The sequence below is a fragment of the Dendrobium catenatum genome, unplaced genomic scaffold (assembly GCF_001605985.2).
Source record: "Dendrobium catenatum unplaced genomic scaffold, ASM160598v2 fragScaff_scaffold_1523, whole genome shotgun sequence".
NCBI classification, from domain to species: domain Eukaryota; kingdom Viridiplantae; phylum Streptophyta; class Magnoliopsida; order Asparagales; family Orchidaceae; genus Dendrobium; species Dendrobium catenatum.
The window spans coordinates 366,134-383,704 of NW_021319985.1; the positions used below are offsets into that span (position 1 = coordinate 366,134).

The 17,571-nt window shown below is 35.0% G+C and overlaps 1 protein-coding gene across 2 annotated transcripts in view; it reads left to right on the top strand.

Annotated features, from left to right (window-relative positions):
- LOC110098866 (aconitate hydratase 3, mitochondrial-like) overlaps window positions 1–17,571 on the top strand; it is a 36,244-nt gene that overhangs the window by 11,893 nt on the left and 6,780 nt on the right. For both annotated transcript variants that reach the window (XM_028700470.1, XM_028700471.1), the window contains exons 5-6: window positions 9,131–9,316; window positions 9,501–9,662. In XM_028700470.1, coding sequence (XP_028556303.1) covers window positions 9,131–9,316; window positions 9,501–9,662 — 348 coding nt within the window. The remainder of the gene's footprint in view (window positions 1–9,130; window positions 9,317–9,500; window positions 9,663–17,571) is intronic.

Sequence of the window (17,571 nt, forward strand, 5' to 3'; positions counted from 1 at the left end):
ATTTAATGGAGACAAAAAGTTGGCGCGTGCGTGGGCTTGGTTTGGGTGGGCGCGATGGAGGAGCTATGGAGAAGGATTGGGTTGGTGTTAGGCTTGAGGTGAGCTTTTGGTAGGAAGGGGTTATGGGGGTGGCGGTTGGTGGTGGGGATGGTGAAGGAGGGGAACAGTGAAGAGGATGAGATAACGACGAGAGAAATAAGAGGAACAAACAAAAAACAGAGACAAAAAAAAAATTAAAAGATACACCGCGGCCCGGACACATCCTGCGGCTGACGGGTAATACGTTGCCCTTCTCCAAGGGACTTCACGCCACGAGCCCCCCATCCTGCGGTGGTGGAAACTCCGACTCCCTCCCATAGGGATTTCACTAACATTCTCCCAAAGAACCTAAGTGCAAACGCAATTTTTTTTTTATTAATAATCCATCATTCAATACAAGAGAAGAGACCTCTATATATAGGCCCTCAGAGAAATTAAAAGACACATTCCCTCCCTTGGGCTACATAAGACAAGAGGGTAAAAAAGGGAAATTGCAAAACTAAAATTAAAATACACTTAATAAACGAAAATAAAACAAGCTGATCTCGTGTGCGATCTTCAGCTCCTCCGGATTAGCATGGACGGTTGGATGTCCGCATCATTCTCCCGGGGTGGAAAAGACTCGACTCCGTCGAGTTCGCATCCCGGGTGAGCAACCATGCTCTGATACCAAACTGATGTAGAAGGGAAGGAGGTTTTCAGTCTTATGAGTCTTGAAGAGCAACTTGTGAAGTTTAAACATCAGCTTTTGACACTTGGGAAATTCCTGGACAGCAAGTAGCCAACCTGGGATAGAATTCCGGACAGTTTCGGGCAGCCACGGTTGCTCCCAGAAGGGCTGGACAGCAACAACGGAAGTCCTGGAAGCGAGCTGTGCAGGTTTGTCTGTAGCAAAACTTGGACAAACGGGACTTGGGAAGCTGACAGCAAGGAGGTTCTGCAGCAGTGCGGTTGTAAAATTTTGGCCAGCAAACTTAGGGTCAGGAAACACCAAACCGGAGAAGAATAGGAGGAATTGGGAGAAGATAATCCAGCAAAGCTGCTGGGGTAGGAGGCTGGTCAGGTAAGCGCTAGGATTTGGGAATTATTTCCACTTTGCGGGGCTGATTTGTGGCCAAATTAATGAGGTTTGAATGTTTCCTAGTAGAGATTTTGGATTTAGGAAACAATTTTCTAATACCACCTAAGAGGAGCGGTGACAATCAGCATGGGGAGGATTGATGAGGTGGATTGATACTTCTTAATATGGGTATTGGGAATAGGAATGGTTTTAATTAAATCCTTTTGAATTTCAAATTCAAATTGAACTTAATTCAAGAACTTTCCTAAAATAGGTTATTAAATTAGGAAAGAAATTATAACTTCAAATTGCTTTGAAGTTTGAAATTAAATCTTCCAATTTAAGAGTGGACACTTATGGAAAGAATTCAATGTGTGATTTGCATTTTGGTGGGAGAAGATAGGAGAGAGGAGGGAGTTTTGTGAGAAATTGAAACCCTTTCTAATGGTCCTTTAATTTAGGAGAAGAAAAATTACACCAAATTAAATTTGAATTATTTCATGAATGAGATTCATACTTTCCTAAAATAGCTTTCTAATTTAGGAAACTATTTGAAATTCAAAATTTGAATTTCAAATGATAAAATAATTCCTAAATTATTTGAACTCTTTAGGTAAGCATTATGGTGGCATTGACTCCTCATTATGGAGACAAACAATGTTGGCCGCGGTGGCTTGTGTTTGGGTGGGGCGATGGAGGAGCTAATGGAGAAAAGGAATTGGGTTGGTGGTTAGGTTGGAGGTGAGCTTTGGTAGGAGGGGTATGGGGGGTTGGCGGTTGGGTGGTGGGGATGGTCGGAAGGAGGGGAACAGTGAAGAGGATGAAGATAACGACGAGGAGAAATAAGAGGGAACAAAACAAAACAAGAGACAAAAAAAAAAATTAAGATACAACGCGAGCCCGGACACATCCTGCGGCTGACGGGTACTACTTTGCCCTTCTCACAAGGGACTTCAGCGCCAGAGCCCGACCATCCTGCGGCTGGTGGACTACGCGCTCCCTCCATTAGGATTTCACGACTTCTCACCACTCAAGGAAATCTAGCGACATTCCATGGTGCGCGAAACGACATGCACAATAAAATTTTCTTGTATTATGAATTCGCCTACCGATTGCCATAAATTACAGTGAGCAACGTGCACGAAGGGCAAGCCATCTATACTATAGCCGCGCCTGTCAAGAGAAATTAAGCTAGATACGATCTGTATTTTTTTTTTATTTTCTCCTCTTTTGGGCTTTTTATGCATATTCCCAGACAAGAGGGTAAAAAGGGAAATTAGCACTCAAAACGAAATTTAATATACGAAATCCTAACAACTCTACACATATTCCCTTCGACATCCCCTTCCTAAGGCGTCCGTGATCTTTTCAGCTCCTCCCGGATTAGCATGGACTGGTTGGATGTCCGCATCACATTATTAACCCATTTCTTTTCTAGAATTCTCAAATAAGTATAACACATCTTGGAGCTTTATCATAAATTTTTTTCTAAATTAATAAATATCATATGTATATCCTCCTCTTTATTCTCTAACTTCTCTAGCACCCCTCTCAATAAAGAATAACTTTCAAGTAGACCAACCCGACATGAATCAAATTGATTTGCAGAAAACTTAGTATCACATCGTAAAACATAATTTATCATTTTAAGTATGACACAAATGTTTACAATTGCGTATTCGGATTTGAGGCGTTTTTCATTCGTGAGGCGAGGCGTAAGCCTCAAAATTAAAAGATTGCGTAAACATAAAATGATAAATTTTTAATCTACTAATGAGTGAAAAATAAAACATAAAGAATATAAGATATGAAGTGATATGAAAATAATCCCAATAATAAGACAACATCAATATAGTACCACTCAAAATCTACTTCCCAACCAGTATTCTTTTTAATTAACCATATTTCTCAATTTCAAAACATAACACCAAAATCAAGCACACACTACCTTTCCGAAATGTCATCACATGTATATCGGGTTATCTTCATTTGACATCATCATTATTGATGAACTCTCTCTTCCCCTAGCAACATAACCTCCAAGCTCAACTCACCTACACACAATTCTTTTCTCATTAGTTCCTCCCACCTCCTCTCTCACTATAGAGTCCAATGTCGGGCATTTACTTCGAGATTTATGTAGTTGTATATATATAGGCGTACGGCAGGAGGGAGGCGGGCTGCGGCCAACCAAGTTGAGGCACAAGCCTCTTAAAAAAAAACTCGAGCGTAAGCACGATGCTTTTTTACTGGAAATGCGCAAAATGGGCCTCAAGGCGAGCCTCACATTGTGCAATTTAAACATGGTATGACATATCAACTTAATTCTTTTTATATTCGCACAATCTTGTGCACACCTTTATTCTTAAAAATAGAAATCAACACACTTTCTTTCTCGCTATTTTAATTTTTTTAGTCTTCAAAATAACATTAAAAAGTTAGTAATCTAAGAAATTCTTTCATCTCCTAAGCATTTCCATCACCTCTATTGAAATATTCACTCAGGTTCACTAGTTTTTTTCCATAACTCTTCCCATTTTTCTTTAACGCCTCCTTTAACTTCAGCTTTTAACTTAATACGCCTGATTTAAAATAAAAGATCTCTATACGTTGCCCTTCTCCAAGGGACTTCACTCCACGAGCCCGAACCCATCCTGCGGCTGGTGGAAACTCCGACTCCCTCCCATAGGGATTTCACTAACGTTCTTCCCAAAGAACCCAAGTGCAAAACGCAAAATTTTTTTTATTAATAATCCATCATGCAAATACAAGAGAAGAGACCTCTATATATAGGCCTCAAGAGAAATTAAAAGACACATTCGCCCCTTGGGCTTACATAAGACAAGAGGGTAAAAAGGGAAATTGCAAAGCTAAATTAAAATACACTTAATAAACGAAAATAAAACAAGCTGATCTCGGTCGTCGATCTTCAGCTCCTCCCGGATTAGCATGGACGGTTGGATGTCCGCATCACATTATTAACCCATTTCTTTTCTAGAATTCTCCATAAGTAATAACACACATCTTGGAGCTTTATCATAAATTTTTTTTCTAAATTAATAAATATCATATGTATATCCTCCTTATTTTCTCTAAACTTCTTTAGCAACCCTCTCAATAAATGAATAACTTTCATAGTAGACCAACCCGACATGAATCCAAATTGATTTTGAGAAACATTAGTATCACATCGTAAACATAATTTATCATTTTAAAGTATGACACAATGTTTACAATTGCGTATTCGGATTTGAGGCGTTTTTCATTCGTGAGGCGAGGCGTAAGCCTCAAAATTAAAAGATTGCGTAAACATAAAATGATAAATTTTTTATCTACTAATGAGTGAATAAAATAAAACATAAAGAATATAAGATATGAAGTGATATGAAAAATATCCCAATAATAAGACAATATGAAATATAGTTCAACTCAAAATTCTACCTTTCCCAAATCCCAGTATTCTTTTCATTAACATATAATTCCAATTTCTAAAAATAAATAGCAATAACATATCACATAAGAACTCATAAGTCATCAGCACTGTCATCACTAAGGGGTTCTTCATTTGAATCATCATTATGATGAACTGCTCTCTCCCCTTCCTCCTCTCCTATAGAGTCCAATGTCGGGCATTTACTTCGAGATTTATGTAAGTTGTAATATATATAGCGTGAGGCGTAAGCCTCTTGCCAGTGAGGCGAGGCGGGCCTCAAGGCGGGCCTCAACCAAGTTGAGGCACAAGCCTCTTAAAAAAAACTCGAGGCGTAAGCATCAATGCTTTGTTTACTGGAATTGCGCAAAAACGGGCCTCAAGGCGAGCCTCATATTGTGCAATTTTAAACCATGGTATGACATATCAACTTAATTCTTTTATAATTCGCACAATCTTGTGCACCACCTTTATTCTTAAAAATAGAAATCAACACACTCATTCTCCGCTATTTTGACATTTTTTTAGTCTTCAAAATAACATTAAAAAGTTTAGTAATCTAAGAAATTCTTTCATCTCCTAAGCATTTCCATCACCTCTATTGAAATATCATCAGGTTCACTAGTTTTTTCCAAACTTCATTTTCTTTAACGCCTCTTTAACTTCAGTTTTACTAATACGCTGATAAAAATAAAGATCTCTATTTTCATTTAGATTTCTAATGCCACTAAAGTCAATCATATTCTCATAATATTCATTGAAAAATTTAGCAAAATATCTTATCCATCTTTGTTGGATTTTCTTTTCTAATAAAAGTAATTTTTGATCTTCATCCTTAATGCACTTCACTTGAGCTAAATCCTTACTACTCCTATCTCTTTGTTTGGTTAACTTATACATATATCTCTCCCTCTTTAGAATCTAATATATTATATAAATTGTTAAAAGTTATAGTCTTTACATCGCAGATTGCTTTCTTAGACACCTTACGAGCCTTTTTATATCTTTCCTAATTTTCAGAGTTTTTACATCTAAACCAATTATTATAACAAAGCTTTTTATTTTTGTTTTTTTCTTGCACATTCTGATTCCACTATCAACTATTTTTATTATTATGAGCTTTTTCTTTTGAAACTCCTAGCACATCCTTTGTAACAATCTTAATATTACTAACTACTTTTTCCCACATAATATTCACTTCCTATTTATGTTAGTGTTCTTTAAATGCTCCTATCTAATCTTACTCTAAAAAATATTTGTGTTAGTGTTCTTTAAATGCTCATATCTAATCTTAAAACAATGTTTTACTATATTTTTCATATTATGCTCATTCATCTTAAAGTCCAAAACTAGTAAGTAATGTTAGGTACATAAACTTTCACACGGAATAACTTTTCAATCTTTACAATCTAAACGATCTATTTTTTTAATAAGAAAATAACAATCTAAGTTTTGCTATATCCATTATTATAAGTGATGAGATGTTCATCTTTTTTCTTAAATTAATTATTAGCAATTACAAAATCATAAGCTAGAGCAAAATTTAATATAGTCTTACCACCTTCATAATTGCTCCAAACACGTAGCCACCATGAATACTTTTACAATCCTCTGCCTCTCTACTAACATGTTGATGCGGACATCCGACGGTGGACGATATTCAAAGGAAGAGTCGAAGATCGACAGGCGAGATCACTCCTTTTTATTTTAGTTTATTAATTGTATCTTGATTTAATTTTGCTATTTTTCCTTTTTACCCTTTTATTTAAGAGTCTTGCCTTATGTAAGCCCAAGGGGCAAATTTATCTTTTAGTTTCTTTTGAGGCTTATATATAGAGGCCCTGTCTCTTGTATTAGGTATGATGGATTAATAAAAAAATTGTTCCTACACTTTGTTCTTGAGAGTAATGAGAGTTCTTAGGAGAGTGGAAGTCTCTATGTGAGGGCAATGAAATACTAACCAGCCGCAGTATGTTTCCGGGCTTGTGGTTGAAGTCCCTTTGTGAAGGGCAACGCAATACCCGTCAGTCTTTGGAAGAGTCTGAAACTCGCGGTTTATTTTGTTTTTATTTATCCTTTTTTTTTTCTAATCGTCATCTCCATCCTCTCTTCAATCCCGCCAGCTTCACCCCCCCCTCCAAATTCCCTCCATGAATTTTGAATTTCAAAATTCAAACCTCCCTTAATTATCTTGCTAAAATAGCTCATATCAATTTGGAAAGTGTCTTTATTTGAAATCAATTCTCCATTTGAATTTCAAATACTTTCCTCTTTGATAATCCTTAATTAGGAAGCCTCTCACAATTTCATCTTGTATACAAAGCCTTCCTATTTTATACATCATAATTTGGTAATGAATTTGAATTCAAAATTCAAATTAATTTAAATTTGAATTTGTTTCATAAATTAGGATATGATTTAAATTAATTAAATTAGGAAAGTTGTTTAAATTATGTTCAATTAAATTTTTGATTGGATTTGATTTCAATTAATCTTCCTCAATTTCGGTTTCCAATCAAGGCCCACTTTAATTCTCTTTCCCTAAACCCTCTTCTCTCTCTATTCGCCACCCCCTCTATCCTATCTTCTCTCTCTACTTTATTAATGCTTCTCTATTAAGGCCCCCAATTTTTCTCCTATTTTAATTAATTCCTTCCCAAAAAAAAAAAAAACTCCATTTAAGGAATTAATTAAGTACGCATTCCCTCACTTTTTCATTTAGTTTGAAATTCAAATTTCAAATGACCCCTCCCCCCATGTCCATTCTACATCACGTCTATTTAAATCTCCTCCAATAAAAACTTTCTTCAAGAGGTATCTTTTAAATTAATTATTCTAAGTCATTCCAGAATTTTAATTTTAAACACAAATTCAAAACTATTTGAGGAGCATAAGCACTGAAAAAATAGAGTATGATTGAAAATAAATATACAAGTGAAGCCTATATTAAGTATTTAGGAGAATACCCCTAACAGTGAGAAGTACTTTTATCCCTTTAGAAATAAAAATTATATACTTCGAGGCATAATATTGAATCCTACACTCCTTAAATCTCCAAAGAAATAACACAAGATGGGGACCAACTTGAAGCACTAGATAAAATATCAAAATTAATTACACATGCACATACAAATATTTATCTACAATAATTAGTTATTTTTGCCAAAGTTTACAGAAATATACAAAAATTAACTTATAATTAGAAATTCCACCATAGATCTAGAGTTTTAATATAAACTATTATCGATCAAAATACTGTGTTAAAACCTAAATTAAAATGTTCTTAACTTAATATAAATAAGTAAATGATGACATAATTATTAGCTTCATACAAGTCATTCTCTCATTTAATTCAAGTTATCTATTAGTTAATGTTATTAATATTAAAGGACTACTCCTATTTGCCTAACAATATAGAGAATACAAATCAAGAATGGTCTCAATAGTGGCTACAGCTCACCAAAGACCAAGATGATGATAATGATGATAATCCTGTGGGAGGGGAGAAGATTGTAACATTGGTGAAGCAGCGATAGTGACTCATGGTGAGCACAATGAATTGTAGAAGGAAATTCAAAGGAGTGTGAATATGACGAGGAGAAAAGGCATGGAAGTTGCGACTTGACAGGAAGAAATGAAGTAATGATGATTGATTGAGATTCACAGTAAAGAGAGGACTCACGACTTACGACTTTTGCCAGCTGTCGGGGAGAATAAGAGTTAATTGCATCACCCCTATCTTTATTCTCCTTATATAGTTAAATAAGGATGAAGATCATTGGAAACTGCATAAAATTGCTGGGCTTTTGCGAGTAGGTTGCGCTTGTGAGAAGAATCTACTTACACTCAAAAACACACACATGCATGTATGTGTACACAACTAACGTATTATGTTGAAAAAGTTTATTATCCACAGTTTTTTTCTGTTAGTATCTTCAAATGCTAGTTTAACATTATAGATGTTACTCTAAAATCTAAAAAATAACTTCGTTATCAAATTCAATCATTTTTATGAATTTTTGAGTGGTTATCAAAATTTAAAAATAGATGGCTTGTAATGCTACTAAAAGCGTTACTTTTGTATATTGAAACCAAATTCACTGAAATTATTCTTGGTGTTTTTGATACTTGCTAAAAAAATTTCATCTGATTTGAATAATTTCGGTATAAAATATTAAATCGTTTATCTCACTATCTAGATCTTCTGATATGGTGTCATCTTGATATTTCATGAAATTTGACATTATACAAATTTTTAGGGTGAAGTTTAAGCTAAATGGTTTTTCCGAGTGGATGTTGTATGATAGATAAATAAGCAAATATAAAATCACGTGGACAACTGTCTTTTTCCACTTAAAAGGATAGTAGCCTATCCCTATGTAGGTATGTTTGTTTGAATGTATGTATTATTTGCATGCACATATTTGGTTTCTTATACATTTAATTTCCTGTGATTTCATATTTATTATTTCTTGTTTTCTGATTTAAATGTTTCATTGACTAAAAATGGTAACAGCGTAGACATGACTCTCTTTATGTTTCATTGTTTTCCCATTTCTCACAACAGGCAACAATATTATGAACAAAATTTCTTTTTCTAGGTACCTGTGGATCTTGTCATTGATCACTCAGTCCAGGTTGATGTTGCCAGATCAGAAAATGCGGTCCAGGCAAATATGGAACTTGAATTCCAACGCAATAAGGAAAGATTTGCATTTTTGAAATGGGGATCAAATGCATTCCACAACATGCTTGTTGTTCCACCAGGGTCTGGGATAGTGCACCAGGTTATATGGCATCATGACTGTGGTTCTAAATATTTTCATGTTCATCATGACTGTGGTTTCTAGATATTTTCTGCTTTAGTTTATTGGCATTTACTTATTAGGGTAGAATTCTGAGTAGAACTGCGATGGATGACAGTGTTTGATGTACCCCATGATCTAATACCTATTGATACAACTTTTGCAGGTGAATCTTGAATATCTTGGTCGTGTTGTTTTCAACAGTGGGGGGATTCTTTATCCAGACAGCGTGGTTGGGACTGACTCTCACACAACTATGATTGATGGGTTAGGTGTTGCTGGCTGGGGAGTTGGCGGAATAGAAGCTGAAGCTGCAATGCTTGGTCAGGTATGGAAGGTTTACTTTTGGCAATTGAGCTGCTCCATTTCTATTATCCTTTCTTTAAAAATAAAATTTAAACATGTTTGTGTTTTTCCACATTTATTGTTTAAAGTGTGTTGTTGTTCTTTTACCTGTCTTCTTAGAGGTTATCACATTACTTTGTTGTGATGATGATGTCATTATAATTGTGCATGCGTTTTCGTCTATTGAATTTGTACGTTTGTTTATCTTGATTTTTATATCCAAGATCTATGAAATCCTTGGGTGATCCTGATTTTACAAGTCGGTTTTGATCGGAATATTTTATACTGCCTTGTACATTAGTCCATCTAGTGTGGGAGCGCAATTCTATAGTTTGATCGGAATATTTAAGTTCTTGACTATGCGGTTATCTATAGCCTCTCTTGTTTCACGGTAGAAATCCAGACTCCTAAAGTAACATCAAGTTCCATCTTCAACCTAGATAAAATATTTAGTTTGCCTCAAGGTAATCTCTTGCCAATCACGTTTACTGGATACACAGCATAACTAATTTTTTAAAACTTTTTTTTTTTAATCTGTTATGCATCCAAGGTTTTCTAATGCATATCTTGGATGAACTGTACATAACGACATACATAAGGTCAATTTGTTGTCACAAAAAATTAATTTAGACAATTATTGATACTTTAGATGAATACAAAAAGTTCATGCAAATGATAATTTTGCAGTTACAACAACACACAACAACATCAAGCCTTTATCTATGCGGGCTCGGCTACATGAGTCCTTTTTTTCCATTGTGTCATGTTAAGATTAAAATTTCAATTAAATCTAATAAAGAAATGTCATTTCTAATATTCTCTAACTAAGTCTTCTTAGGCCTGCCTCTACCTTTCTTAATATAAGCCAAATCTAATGCATCTCTCTTCTAACTAGGTAAAAATCCTACATTAAGATTTAAAATCATAAAAGTATCATGCATTCAATTATAGACTAATGCTACAATCATATTGTACTAGATTTGCAATATTGAATCACACAAAAAACCATTAACTAAAATTAGAGAACAAAAATAGAGCAAATAAAGGAAATCACCAAATAACACTTCAGACCTTGTTCCGACACAAGTAGATTGTAGGAAATACTTGAGTTCGCAAGCAAACCTAACAATAATCGGTAAAACATCAAGAAAACAAAAGAAAATTTGGTGGAATAACAATCAAACGATTAATAGTCTTATAGAAAACAAACTGAAATAAGAACGAAGAAAATATACAATTGATCCTCAATTCGAGAGGAGGATCGTTCTCTCCCAATCCCTAGACAAGAAGCCTAGATCTAGGGGTGTCAATTTTTGACACGACACGAAACACGACCCGAACCCGACCCGGAAAAATCCGGGTTCGGGTCAACCCAAACCCGAAATGGGTCGGGTTCGGGTTCATGAAATCAACCCGTTTTAAAAATCGGGTCGGGTTCGGGTTGACCCGCCAACCCGAAAATGACCCGAAAGTGACCCGAAAGTGACACGAAAACTCATTTTTGACCCGAAAACCCGAGATTGACCCGATTTTGACCCGAAAACCCGAGATTGACCCGATTTTGACCCGAAAACCCGAGATTCCCGAACAGTGCCGGGTCAGTTTCGGGTTCGACCCGAACCCGACCCGTTGACCCGAATTGACACCCCTACCTAGATCCCAAGACACCAAAGAGACTCCAAGAGAAATCCAAAATTTTGCATGCACTAACCCTAGCCTCTCTTCATCCTTAAATACAAATCTTCCTAACATAAACCAATTTAAAAAACTCTCCTTATGCACTAGTCGCCCCTTTCTCTCTCTCCTGTTGCCGCCTCAAGGGGCCCACCTGCTGGGTTAAATAAATTAAGGAGGCAGCTTAGCCCGCCTCTTGTAGAACTGGACCGACCCCTCCTATGCCGGTCTGGTTAGTTCCATAACATAGATAATTTCCCCAAAAATCCATTTCTCCCATCACACTATGCTAGAAAGAATCACATTCAAGTAGCACTCAAACAAAGAGGAAAATTCTTTCTAATCAAAATAGAATATCTGTAGATATTATTATTTTTTCTATACTTTAGTCAACTCAATTTACAAGATCAGAGAATAAAGCCGATAGTTGTATCCTGAAAGGATAAGAATTTTTGAAACCCCACACAGATATATGTGGGCTCCAAAAATTTGCGCTCCAGTTCAACTGAGAGAGTTTTGGTTGGTTTTAGGTCAAATTTTTTTAGAAGTGCGTATTAGATTTAAGATAAGACAATTCAAAGTTTTGCCCTCATTTACTGAGGATTGTATTATCATGTTCTAGGTTTTCGATAGACATAAGCCTCTATAGTTAATTATCTCTCCTGCTGATATGCGGAAACTTTCAATTAATTTTTTCATTAGAAGCTAAATGCTTAGGTATATTACAACAAATTTTGTAGGGTTAAAAATGTAACACCCCATATACCTCTTGATAGTACTGTAGAGTGTAACATGTATAATATAATATTTTCCTTTATAAACATCTGATATAATTCTTTAATTGAAAATTTATATAAAACATTCAATAATATTTCATTTGATACATCAACGAAAACAACTAATAATTTAAAACTTCAATAAAAACATACTTACAGAGCCACTAAGGAAATCCAAATAATAATTAAAATAATACATTACTGGACGTTCTACATACCTCATATGTAGAGTCACAATGTCACGACCCGGCCCGGTTAGCTCGCAAGTGCGAGGCGGGAACAGAGGTCGGACGGTAGGTCAAATATCTAACTCCTAAATCTATCAATTCTCTAAATAAATCTCCAAAATATTTTGAAAGAGCCACTATAACAATAAAATTTGAAATCACATAAACATATAAGCAAACATATTCTTCATCCTTACCTTTCTTTCGGAGCTCCTCTCCTACGGTATACGTTACCGCCTCTTCTACTCATTTGATTAATTTAAGCTTACCTGAAAATGTTAACAACTAATATTAAACTAAAGCTCAGTAAGTAATACACAATTCTAAACTACTGTAAACAAGGCAACTGAACAATATGATAGATGCTAATTTTATATGAACATAATATAAAAATGATTTCATACTAACATAACATTAAACATATCATAACATGAAGCCATATTTTTCATTTCATTTCATTTACATATTCATATCATTATACTTAGCTTTCTCTTTTCGTATATAATACAACCGTCATAGGAGTCACCGTCTAGTACCATAAATGTACTCCTTTACCATTTTTCTTTTCCATATCATTTACCATATTAACGTGCACGAGTACAGTGTCCCCAGTTAGTACCATTAGGGGGTGAACTCCATCCTTTCAGCATACACATACAAGCATTCAATATAACATTCATATCATTTCATATCAATTCATTTCATAACATAAACTTTATCAAGTAAGACCATAAAATGTACATGTAATTTGCATAATCATTCATTTGAACAGAGTAGTAAAATTATGATCTAAAATTAATCATAAAGATTGCATGAACATGTTGGGACTTTCAAAACATAGAACTGAAGAGAAACAAAAGTATTGCCGTAATAAAGAATCATATATACTTACCTGAAAATTAAAAAATTGATTTCTCCCCGCTAATCCTTCTTCCTTCGAGATTTCTTCAAAACACCTAAAAGATATAATTTCTTCTTCAAAATCATTTATAATAAATCTAAATTAATGTTCTCATTCTATTCAAAATCTATCCTAAGTTCTTCCTCTCCCTCTCTCCAAAAGATCACATAAAGCATATCATAATCTAAAAATTCATAATTTTGTCTAATTACTTAATATTAATTAACATAACACTTTCTCCATAATCTAAATTAATTTAAAATAATTCTATTTTCGGATTTACCTAAAACCCTAATTTTAGAAAATCTATTTTCATTATTTCCCTCAAATAAACATGTCAAACTCTCCCCTACACCTAAATCATAATTAAATATTTTCCATTTTCGGATTTAAACTAATTAAAAATTAGGAAAATAAGATTTTATGAGGAAAACTCAATTTCTTCTCTTAAAAACTCTCTTAGGACCCTTAGGAATAACATTTGCAAGGCACTTCCAAAAACTCCAACTTTAGAGAAAACTCTAATGTTACCAAATCTCTAAATGTTTAAAAATAAAATCTCATTTCCACGCATAAAAGCATCTATTAAACCTATCTTATCATTCTCTTAAATAAAATCCAAGTTTCCCCTCAAACCCTAAATTTTCCTTAAAGAAAAATTCTATAAAATCATGAGAAATCTATTGAAAACAACTCAACTTAACTTTCCCTTAATCTTCCCTACAAGTTTCTCCATGAACGGCCGCCGGAAATCCGCCGCCGGAGCCACCCGTCGCCTCCCATGCGATCGCCTCTTCTCTCGGTTCCGCCTCCCTTCGGTTTGTCCGACCAAATGAGCGGAAGGAATGAAAAGGGGGGTTCGGTTCTTTCATAACTTAAGGAAATAGGGATTTCAAAAGACCCTTTTGTTCTCACTTAAACTCTCCATGCCTTAATAAACACTAGGGGTACTTTGGGTATTAAGAGACTTCTCTAATTTTTATTTCCTAAATTAAGAAAATTAAATATAAGTTTTATATACCAAATTTCTTAGAATTTTGTGTAGAATTTTATAAAATTATTCCCGTCGAAATTCGACAACATTGAATTTTTCACTTAAAACTCGTCGCGGCGCTTTGAAAGCGTGCGAGGTCTAAAATGACATTTTTCGGGTTTTCACACACAACACAGATAAACATTAACATATAAAATTGAAATACTTGCAACTTAGTCAGCATCGATCTTTTCTTTTTCTTTACCTGTGAAATAACAGTAAAAAAATATATCGATGAGCTATGAGGCTCAATTAGCTTTGCAATTTAATTAACATTTAAAATACAATACTCGTAATAAATCAAAATAGTGAAATAATCATTGATTAAACTTACCCTTGTAAAACATCTTAAAATCATAATTAACATTTATATTTACTTCTTATGCAATTTACACTGAATATCAATTTTAATTTGTAAAAGATTTGATTACACTTTAATAACCTTATTCAATAGAGCCCCAAGTAAAGTTGGCATTATCTCCATTGAATTATATAGAGTTTCATTTTGCCCTACTTGCTATGCAGGTATCATATTTGTTGACCTCCATGCTATACTCAAAGGAACCAAAGGGAAAAGAAAAAAAATAGAAATCCCACATACATACCTTGTATCCGTTGAATCCTGAAATCCTTCCCGATTTTTCTCCCAAAATCAGCAAAAATCCTGCTGAATCCGGCGCCGTTCCAGGATTTCTACGCGAATCCTACGACGACAACCTCGATTCCGCTCCTCTCAGCGTCCATAAATAGAGGTTGAAGGGGGCTTCGACTCGACACTCTTCTCCTTCCACGAACACCTCCAGACTGAGCTCCTCAACCCACTACAGAGCCGAAGCTAGATGTAGCCTTACCCGACCCCGTCCCGATCTTCACTGAAGCCAACAATTTGCCAGGTGGATAAATTGAAATTTATTTTAGCTCACATAGAGCCAAATGCCTAGTCGAAAATATCACTAGGATCTATTTTCAAACAATCTCCTGCCAGTAAGGACGTGACACATGTCCTCTAACCGGCGGTTTTGCTGCCAAATAGCACCGCAGGATAAACGGTTATGACCCAGGGCTCTCTGAACCTAGTGGTTTTGCCGCCAATTGGCACCACGAAATACCGGTTATGGCCAGCGCCGTTACGTTCCTTATTGGCATCAAATTCTTGAGATATAAATCAATATGATATGATTGATAGGGCACAAAGCCCTCTGTTAGCTAAAGTGGATTTAAATTTGTCCCCTTAAGCAAATACCCACCCCAGGTCTACAAGGTCCCCTTCGAAGAAGCAACCCATGGCTGCCGTCAAGGATCCTTCTGTCAGGTTTGGTCGACTACCTCCTCCGACTAAGTAGACCAGGGACCACGATGGCCCGGGACGACGGAACAATGGGATCTTGATCGGGCCCATCATCCATTCCCCCATCATCCGCTTTAAGTGCAAGATGGTGCAATTTTCATTTTAAATATCAAACTTTTCTAAATAACCTTCAAATTCTCAAACACCCAAATCTTCAGAAGTTCTCAAACTCCATACCCATGCTGCTACTATATGCCAGATAACATGTATATCATACGTATCTGATTGACGACTAGCCTTAATCGAAAGTTCTCTCTCGTGATCGGGAGGGGTAATTAACTGTAGGGGCTTGCGCCTATAGGAAACCAGAACTCAGATCATAAAGTCCTCGCAAAATGAGGGCGAAATCTCTAGGTGGTGTCTTATCTACAAACCCATCTGCCTTCCAAAATTTACCTCGAAACTTATTCAGTTAAAACTCCCTCGCCGAATAAAAAGGAAAGCAAGCGGAGGCCGGGGCCGAATTTTCAGAGCCCACAATATTCTTTGGGATCCCTTTTGCCCCACTTACAATGTAATCTCATATATGAGAACCATTTTGTCTCACCTATATTTGTATGTTATACATCATTTATAGTTAAAATTTATTTTTATATTGATATTCACTAAACTTTCTAGTGTTCATAAGTCATAATTAAGTTGTTGTATGATTCATAATCATTTATGTTATAATCGATATACAATTAAAATGCATATTATATACAAGGAAATTGACATCTTTTCAAAACAATATCAAATATGAAAACATTTAGTTTAATATACTAAACTTTATTTTACACTTTCCTGATTAAACTATGTATTTAGTTGCTCATACTTGAAAAGTTGAATGAAAAATTCTTTTATATACATTAAATAAATTTAATTACCTTTTACTTTAATGCATTCCAAATTAACATTCTTGCTTATAATGGAAAGCCGTTATATTTGAATATAAATGCATTACTTACCTCCTTGTCGAGTTGTCTGTGCCAATTCTCTACTTTGTATCCTTCGACGATTATAAGTTACCTACAAGTGATTTATCTAATTCTATAAATACTTCATTTTATTACTCAATTAAATTGTATAAAATCAATCAATACATATATTACTATTTACCTCGTAACCTCTTTTCTGCATATAATTAATGATAAATTCTTTCAACCTCTTCTTCCTCTATTTCTCAAGTATTCTCATTTATTTGGACTCCTTTACCAAAATCCCTGTTTGCAAATTCTATTGTAAAAATTTAGTTGATCCATTCCATATACTCAAAAGTACTTTTGTTAATCTTATTAAAAGTAATTAGCACTACCGTTATCAGGTCCCAAGTCCTGGATGAGAAAAGTGGAGGGTTGCATTAGGTAGTCAACAGCCAGCGTAAAACTTGTCGAATAATAATGACATGAATCCTTTAAGAAATTGTGTTAATGCTAGGGCGTTCCTTGGAAGCGACGTGCTGTATGGCTTGAATACAGTGACAAGTGTGCAAGGGCCGCTGCACCGGTGCCCGGGTACAGTGTTAAATAGGCAAGGGTTCCCACATCAAGGACGGATGTGGGCAAAGAAGCTAGTCCATTAAATTAAAATTAGGATAAGAACTTGGAATATATGTTCTCTTATAGGAAAATTAATGGAATTAATAAATATTATGATTCATAGGAAGATAAATATTTTGTGCATTCAAGAAACTAAATAAGTTGGAGAGAAGGCTAAAGAAATTGATAGTTTAAGATTTAAACTTTGGTATTCGGGTAGGAGTCGTACTAGAAATGGTGTAGGTATTATTATAGATAAGAGTTTGAAGGATAATGTTATAAAAATTAATAGGTTTGGAGATAGAATTATAGCTTTAACTATTATTGTTGAGGATAAGATTGTTAATATTATAAGTGCATAAGCTCCTCAAGTAGGTTTGAATAAGAGTTCTAAATTAAATTTTTGGAATAACTTA